Source organism: Sander vitreus, chromosome 16, assembly GCF_031162955.1.
Source record: "Sander vitreus isolate 19-12246 chromosome 16, sanVit1, whole genome shotgun sequence".
Taxonomy (NCBI): Eukaryota; Metazoa; Chordata; class Actinopteri; order Perciformes; family Percidae; genus Sander; species Sander vitreus.
This window is the reverse complement of record NC_135870.1, coordinates 8,391,799-8,419,373: the sequence shown is the minus strand read 5'-3', so window position 1 is coordinate 8,419,373 and position 27,575 is coordinate 8,391,799. Positions and strand designations below refer to the sequence as shown.

The following is a 27,575-nucleotide window of genomic DNA, read 5'->3' as shown; positions in this document are numbered from 1 at the left end:
CTGCGTTTGCATGCATCCGTTTTAGCTGATGCAGTTGATTGTGTTTTGTGAATTTACTCAGTTTATGTTTTACTCGAGGACAAAGCAGATTCATATATGCCAAAAAACGCACAAAATCTTTTTCCTTGAGCTATTTCAGCCAATGGAGCTGAGGTCATAGCAGGAACAGAGCCACATCCTGCATGTATACTTGGAGGTTTAGATTATTTAACACAGAAGTCTGTATTTATAACAATAGGATCCTTAATTGTACAAGACAAACATTAAGCATCAGCCCACTTAGTGCATTTCTCTTCAATGTAGGTCTCTTAATTGACTGTCTGTTTCCAACTGTGGCATGTTTAGATGTGGTTGTTTCCTTTTGGCCAGAGGGCAGTCTTGATAAAGTGTGTTGAAAGAATAGTTTGTTTATAGAAACAGCTAATGACTGAGCAGATGCAGCCAATCAGCAAAGAAGAAGATATTTAATGAATGTAGAAATGGATAAAAAAAAGCTTTATAAAAACACTCATGGACAGCAGTAAGTATAAATATCATTTGGACCGAAGGCTTGAAACATACACCAATGACTGATCTGTCATTATAGGGTGCCTCATATTGCCTCATATACTTTGTAATGCTACCAAATCACAGCAGGTTCGCTCCTGGTACCCGGTATAACCATTATTTATGTGCCAGTGGCAAAGTAATGCGGAAAAGTGTCCAGCACTGTCATCAGCCATCAGCTGTACAGGGAATAGTCACTTTGAAGTCTGTAAAAGCTGCTATGCCACCCATCACATCCACTATGGCAGTGTCCTCTAAAATATCCAGACCCAAATCTCTGTAGTTTGCAGAATAGAATATAGGTGCTGGCAAGGTAAACACCTCTCTTATCATATTCAGCAGTCCATGCAACAGTCTTCTGTTGGCGGTTGAATTGCATTTAGCTTTTATGAAGGAGGTGGGGAAGGTGATATTATTATTTTGTGGTCCTAAATTTTTCATCAGTTTAATGCAGATTTTTTCAAACCATATCTACTGCAAATTACATTCATCTGTAAAGTTCGTAGCTGTTTTTACTAAAGGTTAGGAGAAGGTTATGATGATGGGTAAATGACAAACCTGGACTATTAGTGTTGAAAGCAACCATCCACCAATCCCATTGACCACCCAACCTCCACACCTTACCATATAACTGCTCTTTTGCAACATAGTTCATTATTAATATATTTCCTGAAACACAACAGCTATGGTTTCAGTGCTTGAGACTGAGGTCGCTCAATTGTACATCGGACGTACAAAGATGATTTTTAGACGATTTTTATTTCTAACAACTTGTGAAAATGTGTTGGGTTTCATAGATTATATTGGACGCCATGAAGGTCTCCAAAGTCCTTTATCCTCCTTCCTCTTCAGGGAGTGTGTGTGTGTGTGTGTGTGTGTGTGTGTGTGTGTGTGTGTGAGTTTATATGTTTGTGTGTGACAAACACACACAATGGTTGTGTAGTAACTTTCCAATGAGTTACACAACATCTTGGGTCATTTTCAAGTGAAAGGACACAGCAGGGACTAACTGCAAATCAATATGCAGCAAACAAGTAGCTCTTGAATAACTCTGAATTAAGGATTGTAGATAATGATAATGACACGTTACTTGAGCTTTATGTCAATGATCCAGTATCTAATGAATTTCTTGATCTCATTTCTAAATATCTTTTGAGTCTAATCATTCCAGATCAGCTGCTTAAATAGCACATTACCAATAACTAATTATTACTTCCTGATGGCATACACTTCATATTGGGAACTATCTTTGTGTCCCCTCAAGTAAAATAGCACACCATCCAACTCAACTTACAAGTAGGCACTGACTAAAAAAACTAATGACGCAATGCGTCATTAGTTTAAGATTTATTGGTCATTATATATTAGTTCATTAGTTCATGAATAATGTACCAGAGACAGAATCCTCAAAAAAAAATAAAAAAAATGAACTTGAACTGTGAAATTCAATGAATATTAACACTTAACTTCTAAAAAGCTGCATCTTTATTTGCTCTGCAGTCCTTGATTGGAGTTATCCAACAACTTAGAATCATTGTATTGTATTACATAAATGGATTTCAAAGAGATGGGTTGGATTTTTTATACAAAGCACCTCTGGTCTGTGTTGAGTAAATTCAATACTAAGTGTTGAGTAATTTCAATGTCAGAGGAACATGAAGCCTTGTTGCGACTTGCTGTGAATTTAAAGATGTTTCATCGTTTATCTGAATGGCTTCTTGATTTCCAATGGCAGGCGGGAAATCCTCAGCATTTATTCTGTCAGGATGTCACAGTTCTATTCATTCATTCACTGTTAACCCTTCTTCTTAGTGCCTTTGAGAAGGCATCGCAATATATACAGTTCATATCAGACAATATATACTTAGAAAGATAATCTCCTGAACTGTGCACATAATGTCCTTGCTATTTATTCTGCTCCCCCTTTTTTCCATTATTCTGTCAGTCTCAGTCCCTTCATTTATCAGTATGCAAGTCCCGTTAAATGATTAGTAAGCCCACAAGTTATATGCAAAGCCTCTTCCACTTCATCGGCTTAGTGAGCAGTGAGGTTTAAACGCACCTTGCTAACACACACACACACACACACACACACACACACACACACACACACACACACACACACACACACACACACACACACACACACACACACACACACAAAGGTATTCAGCAAAGTGAGCTAGTATATTCCAAGAACAACACGTTCAAACAATCCAAACATTCTTAGACAACTGCTGGGATTCTTGCCTTGAAGATATATGTCCTCGCCTACATTCATGCAAACAAGAAGGCACACTCATTCTAAAAGAGTGCACGTACACGTTCAGTCACACCGAGATTAAGTCTGAGCCCTTCCTGTCATCTAAAACGTGGCCCATCAGATAGGATTTTCCGTGTAAGGTCCAACCAATAAAAAGCCCAAATATTCTATTAAGTGTAAATCCTTTCTGTTGGTGGAGCTTGTGGAGTCAGATTAGGACTAGACAAACACTGCCAAGCAGTCATGCCCACACCGGGACCACTGCCAATAAGAAGCCCCACAGATATTGCCGTGTCACTGTGTGTGTGTGTGTGTCTGTGTGCACGTTTAGTGCAAAGGCAGCAAAGAACCCCAATGTGAGCATTAGCAGGCAAGGGGGAACTGATACGTGCTGCTCAGTGTAATGGGAAGACAGTCAGTGATCTGAGTGGGTTGCAGCTGCAACACACAACCTTTGTTCTGTTCTGTGCACAGGTTCATACGTGAGTGCATGTTTTTCTATCTCCTGCAACGAAGCTGAAGTATACCTTTGTGTCAACATCTGTATTGGTGCACACGCGCACCTGTGAATTTGGCAACAGCATAAAATGCACACACCTATTTTTATTTGTGGTAACATACAAATTCATTCTAATTTACTTGACTGTGTAGCTGCCTTGTTAGTTTGTAAGCCATATCACTGTAGAGTCTGTGTTTATTTAGTAATGGGAGCTCTGTAGCTCCTCTGTATACTGCAAGCACAGACCACTGCGATGTTTTTGGCAGAACAGACCGATTTCTATCGTTGACCCTAAGGCTGCTCATTAGAATTCAGCACATCTCTCCCAAATCTCCCTCCATCTCTTTCTCATTCCCGCCTTTACTTGTTTCTCTATTGCTGCCTTCATTTTTCCCCCTCTCTTGCTGTCATACACATTGGAAAAGAATGCTTAGAGCAAAGAGGTGAACTATTGGTCAGCCATCATAACAATGTCTGTGTGAGCTTCGTACACAGCAATTCCCAGTCATTGACAACTGCCAAAACGTACACAAAGACAAACACTGCTACACAACTGCATGCATGTACACACACATACACACACGTGCACGTCTGCAGTTAAACCTGCTATATTTTTGATATTAACATTGATTCACATGACTCCAGTGTGAAAAGGGTCACTCACAACTGCTGAAATCAGAGAGAATTACCACCCAACTCTACAGCTCCAAGGAGCTTTTAAGCCTCTTTAAACTCACATGTTTTGTCAAGGCCTACGCAATTATTGTGTAGCTGTGTCTAAGCTGCTCTCATTAGCCCCCCGTAGGCAGTTGTTTCCACATAAAAAAGCTCTGATAAACTCACCTGCCAGCAACAAATGGCTATCAGACAAAAGTGGCTACTGAAGAAAGCTGAGCGATTACGGCTAAAAAGCCAGATATTTTTCTTAAGCGTTGTTAGAGACTGAAACAGCGGTAAAAGGAGAGTGAATATTGAACCTTCATTGTGTCAGGTAGACATAAACATGACCCCAAATGAACGCTACTCTATGTCTGCTCAATGTGAAAGTAGGCAAGGTTTGCTGAATTGTTAACCAAGCCATTGTTAGACCCTGTTTAAACTTGGTTTAAAAATGCATCTCAAGTCAAGACCAAGACCAAGGCAGGGCGAGAAAGACCAGACCAGTGTCAGACAGCCAGAGCTTCTCCTGTCTCCCACATTCACTTTCTTGGGAGTGCATGTTAAGGGGGCGGCGAGAAAAGGTTACAAATTTCAAATTGGAAATGAGTCAAGTTATTGGTTGCATTTGAAGCAGGACGTTTTACATTCAATCACAGTAATCACGTTAACACATAAAATTAGACAATGCACAGGCAATTTAGTGATATCCCTGCAGTTGTGGTCTTGAAATAAAATCCTGAGTCTTCTCTATGCGAGACCGAGACGAGACTGAGTAAAAAATGCCGTTGATTCCGAGACAAGACTAAGACATTCAAAAAGTGGTCTTGATACCGGTCGTAAGACCAAGACCGATCTTGAGTACTAGTCTAGATCGCTGCCAAATTGAGCTTGTTTTTTTAAATGTTTTTCTGCCCCCTAGTCGTTAAAATCTATTTATGCAGCTTTAAAGGCGACATTTGAAAAAAATCACTTTTTCAGTGCTTGTGCATACATTTGATACATTTGCGTATCTGGAGTGCCGACCAAACCACAAACTGTGAAATAAGACAAGCCGGTCATTTTTTTGTGGGCTGTCTAGATCAGAAAGCATGTGATTCAACAAGCCATTCAGATTTGGCTCCACTTTTTATGTCACATGCAGGCTCAGAGAGGACTTTTCGGGAGGGTGACTTAAAGAGACAGGCGCTAAAATGGAGGGTGAAGAATATGGGTATATTCAGACAGACAGTATGAGAAAGATGTGTTTTTTTAACATGATAACTGTAATACATGGTCTATTAAAAACCCAAAATACAAATATGAACCTGAAAATGAGCATGATAAGACACTCCTGTTGATGGTATTAAAACATACAGTGTTGTAACAGGATAAAGAGCAGATTTAGTCTCAGTCATGTACATTCACACACAGACAATTTTATAACACCATGCTTGGATAGAGAACACATTCTGATACATTAATTGCTAATGTTTGCTGCATCCGTTCTTAAGTAGGCATTTGTGTCTGCATGTGTGCCCACGTATGTGTGTGTGTGTGTTTGTGTCGGCGTTATTGTCCCAGGCTAATTGAACAATTCCACAGTGGAAGCAGCGGGCTTTACGGTCACGGAACGACGTGCTCTCATGGAGCAGTTAGAAAGCCTCCACTTTCATAATTACTCCGCTTTTATCTGTGCAGTGGCTAGAACTACTCCCAGATGCATACAAGCACAAAAGGCACATATACTAAAGCATGTAATTATTACAGATATTGTATACACACTCCTACATTCACCTTCACCACCATATGTGAATGCTTGCTTCTACACATATGCAGGACCCACTCACATGCAATGAACATTTCCTTTTCCTTTTTTTTCTCTCTTGTATTTGGTGTAGGAGGAACCTCTGTGTTCTGAGGATCTTGCAAAGCCATCTCTCAGAAGACTCATTGAGCCTGTCATAAACTTGAATTCAGTGATACCTTTGAGATGTACACATGCATGTTCAGATCTGTCTGTGGGAGTGGGAAGTTATGTGTGTAGGTGGTAGTTTATCAGAACCAGTACCATTTATCTCTTAACAATGATTAAATATTAGATTTGAGGGCTTTGGCATTGAAAATGGGCTGCGCCCACTATTTAGATTTTTATGTTATTTAAATACAGATACAAAACCGTGTATTTGTGCATGCATATGTGTGTGTGTGTGTGTGTGTGTGTGTGTGTGTTTGTGCGCATGTGCTTGCATGCTTGATTGCACATGTGACATGAACAAACGTCAACACTGGTGGCCCTGTTTGTTTGTCTCATGCAGACGTTCTGTGAGTGTGTGCCCAGCTCCTCCCAGCTCAAACATCGCTGGTCAGACTCAGAAACTGACAGGGAGACCCCGGCCAAGGTAAGACCCTGTCACTACAACGTGCTGTGTACATGCACACGCAGGCAGATATGCATGCACGCAAACATCAACACACGCTTTTGTGTTATGGGTTATATCAGAGTTACATAATTAGTGATTAGGGGCTTTAGTGTAATTAATACGTCATACTGTTGAAAACTATTTCTACAGTTTATTTTGAAATATAGATGATCATTTTAAATATTGTTTTCTATGACTGAGAATACTGTGAATCAACTTATTCACCATTTGCAACTAACAACTATTTTTACTATTTATTTAATCTGCTGATTATTTGTGCATTTAATTGTATGATATCATAATAGTCCAGAGCCCAAGGTGACATCTTCTAATGGCTTATTTGATCTGACCAACAGCCCAAAGCCCAAAGATAGTCAATTTAATATCATAGACGACTGAGACACCCAACAAATATTCACATAGATGTGAGATCTGAGAAGCTAGAACCATGGCTTTTTTGGCATTTTCGCTTGACGATTAATTGATTATACAAATTGTCACTGATCATTTTTCTGTCGATCATCTATTCGATGAATCTACTTTTTTTTTTTTTTTTTTTTAAAAACTGTCATACTGGATGTTGTAGGTTGGTATAGGTTCCAGCAAACATTGAACAAAAGTAGAAGAGTGAAATTGATAAAAAGCAGTGTCCTGTATACAAAATCCCTCCTTTGCTTCAGTTATATACCGTTTGTCTTTTTGTAATTACATATTTCACCACCTTCCAGTAAAAACCTTGGCACACTATGAATAGTAATTTGCTCACCTGTGGAGGAGATTTGGTATCATTGACGACGATTTTCATCACAATCCGCTTTCTCCCTGCTTTGGTGATGGCAGCGCAGGGATTATTACACATTACATTTTGCCACCGTGCAGCAGCGATGGCACAACCTCAGCTCAAGTACACAAAATGCACAAGCATTAGACAGGATTAGGCTCTGCAGATTCTTTCAACTCGGCGAGTGATCATGGCTGAAACAGGAAAAGGAGCTACAGTGTGCATTGAATAGTGATTTGAAAGTGTTATTCAAGCTGCAGGTGAATGAAATGGAAATGGAATTGGTATAAAACAATGTGAAATGCTTCCTGTGTATACATCAGTGACAGCATACATTATATGTGTGTGTGTGTGTATATATTTGTGTTTGAGGGGAAGAAAGACGGCAAGGGAGAGATCTTGCAAGACTGCTGGTTTCCTGCTTATCTAATGAGCAGACACATCCTATCGTCCAAGTCTGCCAATGTTCCTGCGTGGGAGGACATCATTTAAATAGAGAAGAATTCATTCATTGCCTCTCCTTTTCTATCTATCCATCAGCATTCCCCTGTTGTCCTCTCAAATCACATGGTGTGGCATGAGTAGAGGCAGGAGAGGATCTGAAAGTCAGCCACTCATTACAGAAAGGGCTCCTGCTGTGAGATTGAGAGACTCATTTACAAAAAAATTTTTTTTTCCAGTGTTTAGAGGCTGCCTGCACACCATTCTCACTGTCATTACCCGACTGTGACTCTTGAACTGAATTGAAAGATTGTGTATTCCGTTGAAGCAGGTTGCCCTTCTTTTTTTTTTTTGACCATTGAAAAAACAAATATGGTAGCAGTTAAAACTCCACTTATCATTGTCATTGCCATTTTTTTTCTTCAAGTCATTCCCTCTGATGTCAGCCTGACCTCAAAAACAAATTGAACCAAGCTTGTCGCTGGGTCAGTGGGACCTTTTCTTGCAAGTCCATTTTTAGTGCCCCTACCCATAAATTAAACAATCATTTTAGCTGTGTGCATTTTCCCCAGTGCCCCCACAATCAATGAGCTACCTTGACTGACTTTAGTTAGTTTAGTTCATTTTAGGCTACGTTATTGGTACAAATTTGTACCTTAAACCAGGGATCTTCAACAGGGGGTCCGGGACCCCTAGGGGGTCATCAGAGACACTGCAGGGGGGCCTCCAAATTATTGTTAATTTTTGAAAGTTTTTTCAAAAATTAAAAAGTCTTTAACATGATTCCAACATATTATTAGCAAATATAAATCCCCACTGATGATAGGCTTACTGGCCAATAGGTAATGTAGTCACTAAGGTAGCCATCCACAGATACAGTTCATCTCAAAGGATTGACTGTTCCACATATTTAACATTAAAACAGGATTTATAAAAGTATGCCAACAATTATTAGGCTATTTATATAGCTTAGTATTCTATGCAAAATATTTATATCTATAAATGATTTAGACTGCGCTAAAAGTTATTGTAGGACCAGATTAATATGCAACTTCATGTTATACAATATATGTAGTAGAGAGTCCCTGATCCGTCTCTCTTTCAGTTAAGGGGTCCTTGGCTTAAAAAACGTTGAAGACCACTGCCTTAAACTATCAGAAACTACTAATACGTGGTGCCTTAAGAGGTTCACATCTAGGGACATCATTATGTGCCTGTACACGGTACATCTGCGAAAGGTTTCATTACATTCACTGCTGCTGTATGTGTATGCATGTAGGTATCCGTCAGCTCTGTGTGTGTGTGTGTGTGTGTGTCGCTCTCGGCATAACAGGTGCCACCGTATATCTTCTCTATGTTAAGTTAACAATCAGTATGCTAGCAATGAATATTTAGTGCAGTGCCCATGATGGTTTCCACTGATGTCTTGGCCCGCTGGCGATAGAGCTCAGTGAAACTGTTCTGATGTTACATTGCAGCTATTGTGTAGCGAAAGGCCATTATACACATTATGTACAACACAGACACCCTGCCACAGCCAAGCCCAGTCATAGAGTAATCACTTAACTGCACGTACACCCAAACAAACAGAGGGGGGAAAACTAAAAACACTTTTTGACATGCAGAGAGAAATTTCATCATGCAGTCTGGGTCTACATCTTAAGTTAGATGTTAAAAATGTATTTTTTACATTTGGCAATACTTCCCTGGAGCTCTTTTCTGTGATGATGTATTTGTGGTGGGGAAAAAACAGGAAGAAGTGGGAAGGTTCTGACAAAGTAATCCAATTTTTCCATTTGCAATATGTGCATGGTGCTTGCTTGTCTGTTAAAAGTTTTTGGCAGAAAGGGCTGTGTGAAAATAATGTGTGTATGCATGCACAGTTTCCAACCCATTTGGACAAATAGAGCCTATGGGCACATTTCAGTGACAGTGCTTCCATAGAAAACAGCGGCCACAGTAAAGTTTGCCCCTGCAGAAAAACAATAATGCATTAGTTTAATCAATGTACTTAGTAGATCCAACCAAATATATTTTTAAATTACAGGAGTAAAAACAGAAAAAATCAACAATACATGTAATATGTGATGAACGTAGTCAGTTTCCAATCACCCTCTCAAAAATGGGTTTGTTCCCCTACAGAATAAAGGAATCATGTATTTTTGTGTAGATTGGTAAAGCAGCTTGTCTTCTCAGGTATTACCCAGATAATTTTTTTTTAAATGCAATAATCTACCAAATGCATATATTGCATAATTTACAGAGTCCATGCTTGCTTTTTGTTTGTGTTGTGGGTTAGATTTTTTAAATTACAGCTAAAATCTTTTGTGAAGCATAAGATTCCAGCAGGGACTCACCAGGCCTTGAAAAATGTGCTCGCTGGCTCCAGGCCCCATATGGATCTGCCCATGTGAGTTGTTAATAAAGCCCAGGGGGTTACAAATGGGGCCCATGTGAGAAAACCATCCTCAGGCTACATATAAACCCCTTTTCTGTACATTTATGTTGGCTCATGATTGGACAAAGGAAGGTTACAATTAAGGCCCATGTAATAAATCATCCTCAGACCTCAATACTATGTGGGCTAATAATTGGGAACCACACAGTGATCCCATATGTTGGCCCCCACATGGATAAGTTGTTGGGGGGGGAGTTACAACTTCTTTACTGTAGGCAAACACAGTGGCTAGCAGTTTTTCCTGGACAACACAATTGATTTTCTCCACATTAAAGAAACCATAAACCTCTATCGTAAAGCAGACCATTAGCTGTCTATTAGTGGGCTTCAGTGTGCTTGTGCAGCCAATTTACATATTAATGAGCTTGCACTCACTCACAGTTCCACATACAGCAACAAACGCACACACTTCCACACACCTGCCCACATATTCTCACAGAAAAACATCCTCCAGTAAAGAAAAAAAGATCAGTAAGAGATCAGTTGCTGATTCATTTGGAGGAAGATATGGGGGAGCCAGGCATTGTTAATCATGCATAGGTGGACCATAATGCGCTCTCCTTTCCATTGCTAGTTCTTTTGATCTGAGTGGGAAAAGGGAGCCAGATCATAAAAGTTGTAAAGGTCTTTACAGTATTGTCCAGTTAATGGAGACCGTGTTACTGGTAGAGGTCTGCCTTTTTTTTTTCCTCTAAAAGGATTCGAATGAAGAATTCTCTGTTCATTAATTTAAACTATATAGGCTGTCTGAGTCTCTTTTGTTTTACTTTCTCTTTCTGGCTACTATTGTTTCAGGTTTATATTGTTTTCTTTACTGTCTCTGACATGGAAAGATGGAACATCAGTGCCTTGACTAGAGGTGTCTCCTCCCTCTGCTGCACCACTCTGATGGCATACAGGGAGTTTTAGAGAATTTTGAGAGAGCACTGGCAGGAATCCACATTATGTTGCCACATAAATCATTCGAAACTACATTTGGACAGATGTGAATATGTTTATATTGCCGAGTACTGACCACCTGTCATTCAAAATATCCCCAATGATGGATGAAACTCATTTCTTTTTGAATAAGGCAGGGTTTTTGCGTTTGGTGTTCTAGCAACTGTGTTCTAACACCTACCTTTTTTCTTTTTTCCTTCCTTATTTTCTTCCCTTCCTTCTTCCTTACCTCTTTCTTCCTACTTACAGAGGATGAGCTGCAGCTACCTGCTCTGCACTATCCTGCTCTTCGTGGCTGTTTTGCTGGCTGTCACTGTAACTGGCACCATCCTTTTTATGAATCACTACCAAGCCCCACCCATGTCTGATGGCCTACCCCACATCTCGACCAATCAGGATGAAGCCAATGCCCTGGTCACCGTTGAGAGAGGTGATGGCTCTCGTATCAACATCTTCATCGACCCAAACTGTCCCGACTACAACAGTAACTTTTTGCGCCTGGAGGGTGTGCAGACGTCACTGCTCCACTCATTAACTGACCACGACTCTGACCTGAAGTCCGTGAAAGGCCAGGATCGAGCTCTTCTTGTCAGTCTGGCTGAGGAGGTTGCTAAGCTGTCAGCCCACGCGGGGCAACTGAAAATGGACTATGAATCCTTACGCAGGGGGCAGGGCAGCCTGGGGCAAGACCTCAACACACTGCAGACGGAGCAGGGACGCCTCATACAGGTGAGACACAGTGGACATGCAATGTTATCGTAAGGTCATAGAGAATCGCCAAGGTTAGAGTGGTAATTAAGGCACAATATAATACAAAAGATAAAGGTGGTGTTTTTTTTAAGATTCTATACGTTAATTATTGAATTTACAGAAGCCCTAGCATCCTTGTCCTGATAAAGTAGTGTAATGTACTACTTCAATTATGAGTGTACACACAAAATGTGTCAAGTGTTTAAAAAATCCATGCGCCTTAAATGATCTGGTACGTTGAGCATGAATTATTTCCCAATTTTGTCCCATTCTGGCACATAACCATGAATGGTGCTCACATGATTATGATATGCTATTTAGATGCTGAACTGTGGCTTGAGATAGAAAAAAGTCATGTACCAATAATTTGCAGAATAGTCTTTTGCCATAACTAAATATTTTGTGAAGAAAAACTGCAACATGTTTTTCTTTCTTTCTTTTAATGATTGAACATAAGGGTAATTGGTTGCGCAGTAAAAACAGATGAACTGAATCCAGTGTGCAAGACTCACTTCTCATGACGTTAAGTACTGTACAGAGGTGCTCAAGGACTGGATTGTGAAACACTTATCAATATGTATTGATTGTGAAACCACCTTGAGATGTGTGACCGCTCATTAGACTTGAAGACAAGTTCCTTCCTTTTGCTGACTGCAAAATCAAAACACTATTATTCATTAATCCAATGTCAACTTTCTCTTTTCTTTTTACACTGTACAAGCTCAATAACGGCTAGATTAAAGTGCAAATGGGCTTCATGTTCAACTGAGTAGAACTCACTCAGTCTAGTGTTTGAAGATGAGGTCACAGGGGAAGAAATGTCCATCACGATTCAAGAAACAGAACAACTTACACATTAAGTCAATAAGAAAGCATAACGTTTCCCTAGATGTCCAAGACAGACTCCACATTGGACGGAAACATGATTAGTTTCCCTTTAGTTTCGCTCTGTCTGCATTGATTTATTGACGATGTATTTTCTTAAATGTGTGTGGAAAATCTTCACACTACATGCTCTTTTAATTGTGGCCCATCAGGCTCATTCTCTCTGTTCTGCAGTAAATTGATTTCATAGCTCCCAGCCATACATCTCAAACAACTGAATGCATTCTGCTTTGGCCAATCCTTTCTTTAAGCCAGATCTCTTTAGCTCAGGGTTCAACATTGTTTAGATATCACTCAAAAACTCACTGGATTGATTTGTGCTGCCCCTGTGGGCTAAGGAACCATGGGTGCTGATTGGCAGTGCAGTGGAGGCAGAAAGAGGGCCTGTCCCTACTGCTGTTAATGTGGTGTAGGTGGCACAGCGTAGTGAGCACAAGGGCTAAGTGGAGGTGGTGCTGGCAGCCCCGACACTGGGTGATTGATTTTCTCTTTTGAGTCAAGGCATGTGGTGTGCACATCCGCAGTTTCTGCCTGACACCATGGTGTGACTGTGTTATCTATGGACCACCTGTAGCCAGGACTTCTGATTTATACGATGACACAGAGCTGACTGTGCCAGTGTTAGTATTGGCTCTGTGTGCAGTGCACCACAGCCCCCTGTAGAACAGTTTCACCCTGCCATATAGAGAGAAACCCTTTCACATGCATCTGAGGAGATAAGCAGGAGAATCTGATTGCAGTTGGTTCAGGAGCGATGTGTTTTGATTTTTCACAAACCGACCTATTCATTTTTCACACTGTCTGCTTGCAGCCTTAGATAGAAAAAAGGTAGACATTTGCATTCAAATAAACCACACTGATGGGGTCAGTACAATTTAGAAAACTAACCAGGGTTCAAAATTTGTAACATTTACCAGCTAAATGCTGGCAAAATATGCAAGTGGCTGGTAGATTTGCTTCATTCACCAGCCAAAAACAATGGTGATCTATTGAGTGGCTGGTACCATTTGAACATTCACTAGCTATTTGGCTGGTGGACAAGAAGTTAATTTTGAACCTTGAAGCTAACAAAACATTTAACTGATGGTTAGGTTTCAGAGTGATGAACAAGGTGCAAAACTCATGATACTGGAAGTATATGTCTTCCTCCTTAAGTTACCCCTGAATATTGGAGGCCTGGGAGTTGAACATTCGGGGGCTCTTCGTGGCTTGACCCCTTCAGATTCACGATTGCTAAATGGCAACAACATAGCCCATGATTTCTAGATACAATCTGAAGTGACTAAGCACCGTATCAGCCTGATATTTTTCTTTAATCAGCATTATTGAGTACTTTCATTAGTGCTGTCTGTGCTATGATTTCATGGGCCGGATTGAATACTGTCAGAAAATGTGTTTTCATGTAGTTAATATGAATAAAAGCAATTCTCTAAAAAGAAAAATCAATAAAGGAATAAACACACACACACACACACACACACACACACAGCTATCCTGCCAAACCACCTCTCTGTAGTCATCACTTGTAGAAAAACTAATGAAGCGAAGGGAGCCCAACTTCAGGATCACAGTTTATGTAAATTCAATAGAATTTTAAACACAAAATCCAAATTACCCAAGTCCCAAAGTACTTCCACTCCAACATTCTTCTCACATTTCTGTGGTGCATACCTTCAAATCTTAAGAAGTGTTCTCATTACAGTCTCCTGGATGTCACTCAGGTTAATGTCTCCACCGATCCTTCTCATTGTAACAAGTGCAAACTTTTGTCAGGGGAATGAATTACATTCAAGTTGTTAATTTATTTTTATTTTTTTACTGTGACCAGCATTGGCAGCCCTGCACATGCAATGTAGGCAACCACGTATAATGCCCATTACCTGGCGGTTTTGTGACCTGCACAAATGCACCCCTTCAGCATAAAAAATAAATAATTAGAAGTGCTAGAATACCGAAAGCAGAAGTCCTACGGATATAAAATCTAGTTCACATATTGACTGACTTGACGTTCAGACGTCTAACTGCAAAAAAACTGCAAGGCTGCAAGGAAGAGCATGACTTACTGATTTCCTTGAACCACAGGTTACAGTTTAAACCGAATGATGTGCCTGTGGAATATTAATGTTTTGGGCAAGTGACACCCACAACCTCTGCTAAAGATCTAGGGGCGAGCCTCTGCTGCTCTATAATAGAAAACCATATTGCCTCAAGATGTTCATTCTGGTCAACACAAAGTCGTTTGAGGAGTTGGAAAAGTAAAATTCAGAGTGCTTGTTGCAGTATGTCAACCAGGGATGTGATACAAATAACTTCACAACCTCAATAAGAGTGGATAATGATAAAAAGTCACATTCACAAGTCATAACATGTGGAAACCTAATTCAATTAAGCAAATAGGAAACTCTAAAGATACAGCTTCAAAGCAATACAAATCAGTGTTTTTAGAGGGTCCAAACCACTGTCATCAGAACAACGCAGAACAATGTAAATATAGTTCTATTTTTAGTACAAGGGCACTTAAAAATATATGTTATCACAGAATGTACAGAAAAAAAATATAAAAACAAAATGCTATTTGCCTAGACCATTAACAATATATTTTAGAGATTGCTTATTATTCACTGCAATATACATTTCTGGAAATGTTTTTCTTAAATATAATGGTATTATGGAAACTAAACAAGATGCGTAATATCAAGTGGTACAATTTTTTTATTATACATATATATATATATGCCAAAACTGTGACCGCACATAGGAGACAAAAATGGAAAACAGTACATATTGATGAAGGACTCTCGCTTTAGAGAGACTTCTGGCCTAGTGCACACAGACATTAAAGGGCTATCCCACCACTTTGTTACATTAATACTGATTTAATTGCACGGCTAGTGGACTTTCACCAAAAGCCTTATCAAAGACCAGAGGCTCTCTGTGTGATATCAATCAGATTTCTATGAAAACATTCCCTTTAATGTTCTGTCCATCATCGGGATATGTTTCTTTGCTTCAGAGGCCTCATATGTCTATGATTTATGGTTTCTGTTTAACAAGATAAATACAGTCAGTGAGACAGAGGTTGGATTAGCATTCTGTGACACTTTCATACAGTAACTTAAGACAAGTATTTACATGAAAGTACTAGGTATCTTTAGTGTACTTTCTGGATTCTAAATGTGCATTTTTCTTTGAAAAAAAAAGCTCCAGCTGTAGCTTATTGACATCAGTCAAACAACACAAAGGGAAAATAATTAGCCATACAGTTGGTCTTGAGGAGGAGATGGAGTCAGATGAACAAAGCTGCCAAAAGATGAAAAATATCCAGATTTCTCTGAAATGCCTGACGTGGGAGGAAAAGGTGGCTGGGAGCTACATGGCTGCCAAACTGTAACAAAGGATGGGGTAAACAATCAGTGTGGCTGTACCCTGTGGACATCTGATGTTGATATCATCTTATATAATAATATATTTTTCGTATCTTAGCATTTGGCAGAATTTTTTATGAAGATTTTCATTATCGATTAATCTGCTGGATATTTTCTTGATTCATAAATTATTCGTTTTGTCAAAAAATAGTGAACAAAAAATACCCATCACTAGTTCTCAGAGCGCAAGATGACTCATTTGGTTGCTTTGCCTACGAAAAGTCCAAAACCCAATGACATTCACTTTACAATGATATAACACAGAGAAAATAAGAAATCTTCACAGTTGAAACAGGATAATTTTGCTTGAAAATGACTGAAACAATACATGAATTATATACAATTCTAAAGTTAGTTGTAGATTCATTATTTGTCGATGGTCTAATCGAACAATAAACTTGATTAATTGTTCCAGCTTTAGTAGGATGCCTTTGAACCTCTGAGAAGTAATTTTTTTACAATATTCAGATTGTGACTAAGAAACAAGTTCTTATACTCAGTGCTGTAAGATTCTTGGGAACTTAGCAGTCCTCTCACAGCACTGATTGATAGATGTCCAGCAAAGTATAGTTGTTAGAAGTTTTCTCAGTACATTTTTAAACATATTGGTTACCTTGATTTATAAGTGAAGGCACGAATCATTCAAATGTGCTCGAGGGTTTGCATTATTTTCAACTTTAAGAGCTACACCAGTTAGGAGGAAAGCGTGGGCGACTTCTTGATGGGCTCCACTTCACTTCTCCCATTTGCACATCCAGGCTCCAGTTGACTGGACAGCCGCTGTCTGTGAGGTGAAGATGTGGTATTTGGCAGATGGTGGCTGAATTATGTTTTTTGCAACTCCTATCTGTTCTGTGACTTTACCCCACAGGTAATTTTCTCTGCCGTATGGGACATCTGATTGAGGCCAACAAAAGCCCACCTGTTGTGTATTTTGACCAAATAATTCAATCATGATTAATGTAAATTTAGATGCATTGAACAAAACTGGATTTAAACTACAGTAACGCTGTAGTAAAGCTTGATTTTGTTTTTAGTGCTGGTGCATCACACATTATTGTGTGACTCATGTTGAGATTTAAAAAGGACGCCTTTCATGAGTCTGCCACATATTGTGTTTAAAGCTTGACTCACAAACAAAGCTCCCTGTGTTAAGTGATGTGGGGTGACTGATTTTGTGAGCCAATGGAAAGGCTGCCTAATGAGAGCTAATTACATCAGGATCCTAATTGATGTGTCAGTCAAGTCTTAAAATTAAGACTGCAGACACTTGTCTGCTTTTGTCTCTCTCTTCGAACACACACACAAAAAACAAACATGCCGTGTACACAATGAAGAAAATACAACACTGGAAGTACACAACACTTGGAGGCAAACTCATCTATCAAACATGTTATAGCCTTTTTTAAATCTTCTGTAAAATAAAGCCACTTTGCTTTACCCCTCCACACAAAGACAAAGCAGTTAGCCCAGTTTTCTCAGCTGTATCTTGGCTAGCTGCTGAGGTGTGTGTGTGTGTGTGTGTGTGTGTGTGTGTGTGTGTGTGTGTGTGTGTGTGGTCTTTGCACTTGCATGTGGGTGCCTAAAATGTGGTGGTGTTGTTTATGACTGTGTGTGGGTTAAGCCCCAGTGCCCATGTAATATGATTGCAGTGCAGCTTGTTGTGCCTCAGAGGTGTGTTGCATACAGTAGTTATTGAGACCAGGGAAAGGCAACAAGGTTTTTTTTGATAGAAGACCCTGAACCCTGTACAGCATATATGACTTTCAGCACTGCAGGTCTGTGTGTGTTTGAATGTGCATGTGTGTATGTGGATGAGAGAGAGAGTGGAGGAAGACGAAAGAAGAGAGAGAGAGAGTGTGTGTGTGCATAAGGAAGTTCCATACCTGCAAAGGTACAGTGTGTGTGTATACATATGGGGCACAACATCTGGCTGCGCATACTGTAGGTGTTGGCCAACTAGGGCAATATGTGAAAACGACCTTTTGGCAATGAGCGTATAAAGGGCTGCAGGTAAGAAAGTGATCACAGCAGATCAGGGAGGTTACTCTGCTCTCTGCAAGGCCTAGCACATACATTCATCACCATCTTTCCCATAGGGCCCTTTCTATTTTACAGCATTCACCAGGGTGCATTATGGGATAGGGTACCATGTGGCGTCTTTGCTACACAGGGCAGTCTTTGCACTTTTGTTTTTCTAAAGGTCCCTAAAGGATTTTACTGTTCCAGTGGTGATATACTGTATGATTTAGCCCATTAACTACAAATTAAGTAGCCTACCAAACCAAAACTTTTTCGATAGACTTACTCTCCCTAGAGTCAGCCTTTGGTTTTCATTTTCAATATGCACAACTTTTTCCCCCCCTCAACTTGTTTTTTCAAAGTCAAATTGTCATCTCATGGTCATGCAGTTGAAACTACTTTGAAAACTGTCCTTGCTGGTGTGTTCAAGGATGCTTCGACATCTGAGTTTGTTGCTGAAAAGCGCTACCACCACAATCCAGAAGACATACATTACGTAAACATGGACATAATGAGATAGATCGAATGGACTTGTTCACTTCTCACATTATAAAGATTTGGCGCTGCACTCTAGAATGTCAGATGGTGGATCATCCCTGAGCACTCTAAAGGACGAATTTCTTAAGTCCCTCTTTGCAGGTGCAACTATGCGATTGTGATGTAACTCTGACAAAATCAAAGGAAAAGAATGTTTTGGATTACTTATCTTAAAGCTATAATCCGTAAGCTCTCTGTTCTGGTTGATTTGGCGACACCTGTGCTTACTGGTGATAGCGTTAAGAAGTTCTTAACAATACAAGTCTCAGATTTCCGTTCAAAATGACTGGGGGCAAGAAACATACTTTGAGAAGCTACACTGTCAGAAATACAACTGAAGAAGACTAGCAGCCCATGTATTTCCTTAGATGTTCGGCCATGATGAAAATGTCTTTATATGTCTTCTTTTTATGACTTTATCAGTACCGATGCAAATATGTTTCTCTTTGAAATGCCTAGGAACTGGCTTTTCTGTTCTTTCAAATTATGTCATTACATAAGTTATACAGAAATTACATTTTATGTGCATGCATTGTTTTCCATTTTAATCAAGCGCAGAAATTGTGGACTATGGATCTAATGGCTACAGTCTAATAAATACCAGCCATAAATAGCATCAAAAATTGGGTTTGATATAATCAAAATCTTAAGGATTCTAACTCTAAGAAACACGTCTGATTTTTTATAATGTAGTGAAATAAAAGGAAATCACTGACACTCTCTGGACGGTTGTAAAAACACTTTGGGAAATGGTCGGAAGTAAGATTAAAGCATGCACAGCTTGTAGTTCTTTGTGATATTATTTTGTTTTAATAAATGTAACTAATGTGTCTATGTTTGTGTTTTACAGCTCCTGTCAGACAGTCAAATCAACATGGTGAAGGTAGTGAACTCAGTGAGTGATGCTCTTAATGCCATGCAGAAGGAGAATGTGGGCCTGAAGGCGCGTGTCAAGGCCGACTTGCAGAGGGCACCAGTCAGAGGGGCTCGTTTCAAGGGCTGCGCCAATGGTAAGAGAAATGAGGCGTGGCTTGACTGTCTGTACCTGTCTAGCAAGATTGGATTCTTTCTTTGTAGATTTGTCTGTCTGGTATTCAATTTGTCCCTCTGTCTCTGTATATATTATTCAGACTTCACTGGCTACCTAAATGTGTGACCTTGTTCCACTGTATTCTGCTCCGTGTTGTGATCCCATCCTCTGTCAGCCCGACTGCACTATTCTATAAAATTATATTCCAGTGTGGGCTGTCATCCATCTTGCCACATATTCATTCAACTCAACCTCTCCTGGGGATATCAGTATGTTTCCCTGGGCCACATCTCATCCACACTATCCACTGGCCTTGGTAGAGTTGTGGAATTTTTTACTGTACATGAGAAATGACTTGCATGTCCACTGGGCCGTGTTGCTGAGAGGCAGAGAATGGCCAGAGGCATCATCCCATTGGAAGGCTTTTAACCCGGCACAGTATACCCGATTGCATTCCCCTGTTGGATTTCCCGTGCATAGGTAGCCTAGGAGCACAGAGCGAAGGTTGCTCATGTATTCAGCATATAATAGCACAGTACGAGAGAGTGTTCACAACGGGAGAATGTGAACAATGTCTCGTAAATCTGCAAACACGAGGGAACAGGCATGCACTTTTACTTTTGCTCTAAGGAACAGAAGTGCTTCACATGACGCATTGGGTGTTTTATTAATATCCTATTTTACAAACTGTTAGCCGGTGACATCATCAGCCTAATTGGTGCAACTGAGCAATTAGCTTGCACACCTGATATCAGCTGTTGTGTTCTAAAATTCTTACCCGTGCCTGATGATGTTGATGCATTTTAACATTAATCTGAAATGTTTTAGTTTTTTTGAGTAACTTTACACTTGTCTTTTAAATATCAGTGGATCTTCTGGGTTAAGAAGTGTGACAATAGACACGTTTTCAAATGGAACTATGATTTTTCTAATATTGTATTCTATATTAAATAAATTATTATAGTTGTACTACTTTAATAATGCACAATTTTATCTCAAGTCTACCTAAAGTCAGATAAAGACCAACCAAACCGTTACATAAAAAATGAACATAGCGTTTCTGTCCAATGGAAACCACATCTCTCCAATTTAGATTTTTTTTTAGATAAACTGACCAATTAAGTGGTCCTTTATGGGTTGGAAAATCTCCTTAAGATAAAACTACTAAATTATTTTAAAAAGCTAAAAAAAACTGGCTGAGATGCGTGGTTTTCACAGGCCAGTGTGGATTGACAGGTTGAAGCTCTGTCCATGGTGCTGAACTTTTTCACTGGTGGTTCAGCCATCTGTTTCACACAGTTCTACGCCTGATATCGCCTATCAGAATTGTAATGCCTTAACCAGATTTTCTGAAGCAATCAGTAAACATTACTTGAAATATACCAGAATCGTGGGTGGCAATAGATTATAAATTAATTGGTAGAGCGATTGCTCCTTAGATGTTAGCAGAATTGTTATTTCACAGCAGGTATTAAAACTCAATTGTGGAGTAATTTCTTCGAGCTTTATTATAATTTGTTGTCTTCTGGCTCTATATTAATGATAACAGCGACAGACGGAAACATTGTTTCCCATTGCAAAGGCAATCATTAGTTAATTAATGAGCTGCATTTATGAGCTGTATGCACATTGTATGAGGAGAACACAAATACAAGAACAACTCACAATATGATGAAACAGCAGGTAGCTATTCTACGTTAGGTTCTTAATTAATCCTGCAAGGGTTGTTCACTCTGTCGTTATATACGTATATTCACACACACAGGCCCAAATACACACATGCACAAACAGGAACTATACGTTATGTATGCAAAGATGTCCCGAGCAGTCGGGTAGTTTGGTACCTTGCTTAAGGGCACTTCATCAACTCCCAGGAGGTAAAATGGCACCTTTCCAGCTACTAGTCCACACTCTGTTCTTGGGGACTTGAACCAAGGACCCTCTGGTTTCCTCGGCCCCAGCATCACATACTGTAACATCACTGTTTTGTTTTGTTTGTATTAGATTATACATGCGTTTGTCTTATTATGTTAATAGGGAAAAAGTCTGGTGAAGTGTTCATAATAAGGGATGCTTATGTATGAGCTATGTGTGTCAAAATTTATTCCTGTAAAACTTACAGGGTAAAGTCAGCAGCCAGTATAAGGTTGTAATGAGCCCCGTTGTCACTGCTAGAGTACGGCTCATTTCATACCGACACTCCAGGAAAGAAGTGTCCAGTTCAGTCAGCTTTCTGTCAGGTATTTCTGACAGTTCATTATTAATATTTTTCCTACATGAGCCCATTTTTAACAAATGTATATGAAAGAAGTTTACTAAAACCAACCAATGAGTTATACATTTTTACTCTTAAAACTAAATAAAATGTGCATAAATTATTGGGATGAAAAAAAACTATTTTGTCTTTTTGGGGATATGGGGTTACTGAAATATGCAGACCTATTCATTACCTATCGTAAAAAGCAGATTTTGCGACAGCACACTGGACTGTGGGATACTTTTGCTGAAGGCTTGGAAATACTATTATTTGTGACATTGATAAGAGAGAATTTGGGAGAATAAATATATCCTTGTTTACTTTATCTATCTTTTTATGTAAGAATTGCGTGCATTTTTGTATGCTGTCTGCAAGGGATGACAGCATACAGAAAGAAGCATTTCATTTGAAAGCAAATATACCCACTCCTGTACTTTACATTATACTGTATTCTGTACAGGCAAGAGAGGCGAAATTAACAGCCTAATATTAAGGGAAAATAGGTGTTATTCTCCCCTTTGTGGCTCAATTTGTAGATTTTGCCTTTTATATAGAGCCAGGAGCTAATTAAAATAAATACTTAAGAAATTGGAGCCCATGTAGCCTATAATAACTATTTTGCCATGACAATACCAATAGGGTATAATGGAATATTTTCATTTATAATTGATCGCCACTTGAAATTCTGGTATGTTCCATGTAAATGTCCACAAAGAGCTTCACATTGACCTATTTGAAAAATAGATGTCCTAAAGCTATGTAAATGTCAGGAGTAAAGCTGCACAACATTCAGAATAATTGACCAACCAGCACCAAGGTTCAGCACCATGGATAGCGCTTCACAAATTCTCTGTGTAAGGTTTACTGTGCAAGATTCTTTGTAAGCATGTTAACCTTTTCTTTGAGATTAAGTCTACCAAATTCTTATAAGGCACAATAGAGGAATAAATATAAAAAAACTATGCACATATACTCAACAGCACATTTTTTAAAATATTTTATGTCTCTTTACGGCTGTGTGCATACAGTATGTGTTTAGGATTGGGGCACAACCATGAATATCTTTGACTGCCTGTCTGTCCCACTGTGCCTGTGGGTATTTGAAGTACTCATCTCTGTACTGTTTGCATTGGATTCCCATAAGAGCATATCAGATTTTCTAAGTTATATGAATCCAAACCTGACAGCAGTAAAGCCCTTCTCAGCTCTGACTGTAGCAGGGTTTCTGAGTTGTACAAAACCACCGTAGAAGTCCTACTTTTCAGTTCATGGGCTGCCTGACTTTGCTGTAATGTTGCACAGTGGCTTTCACTACTGAAAAGGTTAACAAGTTAAAGCCTATTTCTGTTGTCAGCAGTAAGCATACAATTGAAAGTATTGGCTTGACATTTGGTAGATTTATTATTATTTTTTTGCTGCCACATTAATTATTCAGTTTTACGAGAATTGCTTTTTTAAAACAAAAGAAAGACAAAACATAAATAGAAAGTTAGTTCCAGGACATATGCATGGTTGGGAACAACTATAATGGCTGGAAATGTGAGGGCAGGGTGCATTTAAATGAGTTCAGTTCCTACTATGCAGCGCCTGCGATGTCGGAGCAACTTAACTTTGAAGGGCTTATGCAAAGTATTTTGTTGCAAACACACACATCATTAGAAAGTAATGTCTAGGGGCGCATAAGTAGCTCACCTGGTAGGGCAGGTGCCCATATGCAGAGGCTCAGTCCTTGACGCAGCGGCTCAGGGTTCTAGTCTGACCTGCGGCCATTTGCTGCATGTCTTCCCCCTCTCTCTACAGCTGTCCTGTCTAAAGTTTGCAGGCTCGTATGCCCAAAAAATGATCCTCCTGTTTGAGTCACATTTGCTACAAAACTACTGTGCTTTAGGAAGGCAGTTCAGACTTTTAGAACGTATTGAGAGACGCACATTGTTGTCTTTGCTCTGTTCATGGGTTTTGTTGACAGTAAGAAAAAAAATATTTCACCATAAAGTCAACAATGGTTAAAACAGACAACAGGAAGGGTGGACGATGACCAGAAACTGTTAAGACTTTAGATAGCTAGGTAACATGTTGTCACTGGAATAGAAAGGTTTGGAATGTGAATATATTTTAGCCCACAACAGCCCAAAAATCTATGTTAAATTATGTGTGAACAAAGTTGCAAGGCTAAAGTGGACCTGGAGTATTAGTATGATCATGAGGGGGATCCTTGGAAGAAAAAAAAGTCTCTGCAGTAAGGGATCATTAAACTGAAAAACTTTGAAAGCCATTGTTATACGGTAGAGGACCAAATTCTTAAATAATGATGATAGTCTCTTTTTTTAATGTCCCATGAAACCCAGACAGCTTCAGTTCCCTGTAACGAAAAGAAGAACTAGGAAATGTTACCATTCATGTGTGATGATGATGATGAAAGTCGGAGCTCAGTAGTCAAGGCTTACACGGAGAAATGGAAAATCTTCGGGGAGACCAAACATTCCATATCATGTAGGGACTGTAAAAAAAACCCTTGTATGGCCTTTTCAAGAGCTCTCCTCGCTGTTTTTAACTACGGGGTTTGACCCTGTGGAGGCTGGCATGCATAATCTATGACATTGTCCTCATCACAGAATTCCTCTCCTGCTTTCTGGGGAATAGATTTTGTACCCGCTGTGTAAAACGGGTTTCTCAGTCACAGACAAGGGTGCTGCAGTTCTGTTCTGCTGTATACATTACATGCTCCCTGTCGCTGTCTCTTTTTCTCTGCACTAACTTTTCCTGAATTCCATTTCTGTCTGTTATATACTCTCCACTCTTCCTGTCTCTTTATCTGTGTCGTATCACTCAAATGTATATATCTAATCACTAAGCCATACTTCTTCCTCTCCGAATTCCATAATGACTTTTTTTTGTTTTTCATGTGTGTCCACGGCTTATCTCAAATCTATTGCTGTGCTATATATCTGCGTCTTCTATATGGCATCAGGTCCGCGCTCCACTCTCGTGCCTTTCTGTCTTCATTTTGACCTACTTGCGCCTCGTGTTTTTCTAAGTTTTTATCTTCGCCGCACATAGACTTCGTTGTGTTATCTCTCACCTCTCCCCATCAATCCCACCATCTTTTCTGTGTGTCTTCCCTCTCCACACAGTCATTGTCTGCTTTCACCTTGCTCTTTCTATCCTTTTAAAGAAAATAATTGAGTAAGCCAACACTGTGAGGCCTCATTTTGACAGGATGACTTCACAACATAGAACCAGAACTGCGCTGCTCCTCCATGTTTACTGTACTTGTGTGCCTCTCTTTGCCTGGCTGTAGACAGAGGACAGTGTGACCCTCATCTCAAGTGTTATCTCATCTTATCCTCGTCATGTATCCTCATCTTCTCTTTATTACTGAGTTCACTTTACGCTCCAAGCAATCTTTCCCTTTTGCAAGCCATATCGGACCTAATTTACTTCATGTCTCCCTACTTTCACCTCTCCCTAGGCTCGCGTCCCCGTGACTGCGGTGATCTGTACAACGGTGGTCAAAGAGAGGACGGCATCTACTCTGTGTTTCCTGTTCACCACCCGGCAGGCTTCCAGGTCTACTGTGACATGACCACAGACGGAGGAGGATGGACGGTGAGTCAGAGGAAAACACATACACGTTTTACAGTTGACACACACACATAAAGCTCATATGCTGTATGTCTCTCTACCTAAAATAAAAGCATTCACTCAGTCGCTACGTTTTCACCACGGTTATAATCGAGATGAAAATGAAAATGGGAACAGAAGGGAACTGAAGGCCTTTTCACTATGTCTGCTTTTAGAAATGTACTCAATAACTCACTGAGCATGAATCTTTCTAACTGCAACATCGGTTCCATTCAAATCAAAGTCATGCCGTACAAGAGGTCCTATACAGTGTTTTCTGGGCACCTGCTGTGATTACAGTTGTACTGCCTTAGGAATCTCATGTATCAATCCAAAAAAGTCTCATCAAAGTTTTATCACAGAAGAGCGAGGAGATCTTAAGCACAGGTTTCATGTGGTTTCGATGGGACGGCTTAAAATATAGAAATGTACAGCCAGCTCATTTTGTATGTGCAAACCAAGTGTCATTGTGCTTCAAATATGGCTGCACGATTATGGCCAAAATGATAATCACAATTATTTTGATCAATATATTTATCATGATTAATTATCACGATTATTTGTTGATTTTAACCAAAACATATTTTATTGTCAAATAGGCTAATTATAACTGCTTTCACATCCATATTGTGCTACATTCCTGCCAATACATCCATATTGTGCTACATTCCTCCTTTGTTGAAGGATACTATGAAGGAGTATGCCATTTCAGCTGTTGTGCGGCCGCTTTCCAAACATGTGTGTTTGCTGTGAAAAGATACAGGCAACGCAATTTTCTGTTCACGTTAACGGTGCATGTTAAAATCTGGTGCCAATAGGGCACCGGTGCCCGGTATCTACCGGACGAAATAGCAACACGGATTACGGTCCCACATAAATGTCTGCGTTGCGCTCTGATGCTCCAAAACAGACGTTACAGGCAACAGAAACATCGCTGCATGTCACGCTAGTTAACACTAATAACATGTTACACAGCAGCTAACGTTACCCTACCGTTAGCTACAGTAGTAACTGGATTAAACACGGCTAAAATGCTGACAGCTAAACGGTGTAGTGTGACTGTATTTCACTGTTAGAGGATTCATAGGTGTGATTGGCAATGGACAAAAAAGCAGGAAAATATACGCCGCACCCATGACGCTGCGACAGCATGTGGGGGGGCTCACCCTAGGGGGGTCCGGGGGTATGCCGCCCCGGGAATTAAAAAAAAAAAATAAACCATTAAATGGCACTTTCTGGAGAGTTTTGTGCAAAGAAATGGAGAAATGAAGTCTTACATGATATGTGCAAAATTGCAAGGTTAAGAGCATATACTTTGCATTGTTGTAGTATCAACAGGTATTAGGGCATTTAGCATTCACATTACTGTTAATCAGTCATCACTTGATTACACATTGCATTACCTTGTTATAATATAAATGAGCTATAAAACAGCTGAGAACATTTGGGTCTGTGGTGACCAGGTCCACCTCACACAAACTTCCTTCTCCCATTCTCTCTCCTTAATACCACACCCACACCCACACAGCCCTGGCACTGTAGCCACACCAGCCCACATTACCACGCCCATGCAGCCCGACCCACGGACATTTACGGATTTTTAAACATTTAATGTAACTGGCAAACAATGTTTTCTACTTTTTAAAGAGCACACATTTATAACAAATTTTTATTTATGCCGTTTGTATGCTGTTACTGTCATTCTCTACAGTATGTAGGTATGTAGTATGTATGTTGTCACTGTCTGTTCGATTGTCCGTGTTTCTCTCTGTTGACTCTGTACATATTGTCTGTCTGGTTCTCCATCTTTTCATCCGTTTTAACTCTAACTCTGCAATTTAAATGTTTTTTATGGCTGTCTGTGATTATACTTCAGGGTTTTTCCTTGCTCAGAATTTGTCTTTGCGGGAACACACAAAGCAGGGGGGGAGATGGCCTGGGGGTCCTCCCCCAGGACATTTTGAGGGTAAAAGACTTCAATTCCTGCGTTCTGATACATTTTTAGGCACCAATTTATGGTAAAAATGTAAATATTTATTGCAAGGAAATCACAAAATTCTGG

The 27,575-nt window shown here is 39.7% G+C and overlaps 1 protein-coding gene across 2 annotated transcripts in view; it reads left to right on the top strand.

The window, feature by feature from the left end:
* The window catches only part of fibcd1b (fibrinogen C domain containing 1b), a 101,724-nt gene that overhangs the window by 20,632 nt on the left and 53,517 nt on the right, over positions 1 to 27,575 (top strand). The window contains exons 2-5 of one of the 2 annotated variants that reach the window (XM_078271452.1): positions 6,263 to 6,346; positions 11,236 to 11,715; positions 19,456 to 19,615; positions 25,362 to 25,498. In XM_078271452.1, the coding sequence (XP_078127578.1) occupies positions 6,263 to 6,346; positions 11,236 to 11,715; positions 19,456 to 19,615; positions 25,362 to 25,498 (861 nt within the window). The remainder of the gene's footprint in view (positions 1 to 6,262; positions 6,347 to 11,235; positions 11,716 to 19,455; positions 19,616 to 25,361; positions 25,499 to 27,575) is intronic. The other variant, XM_078271453.1, reaches the window with a different exon arrangement.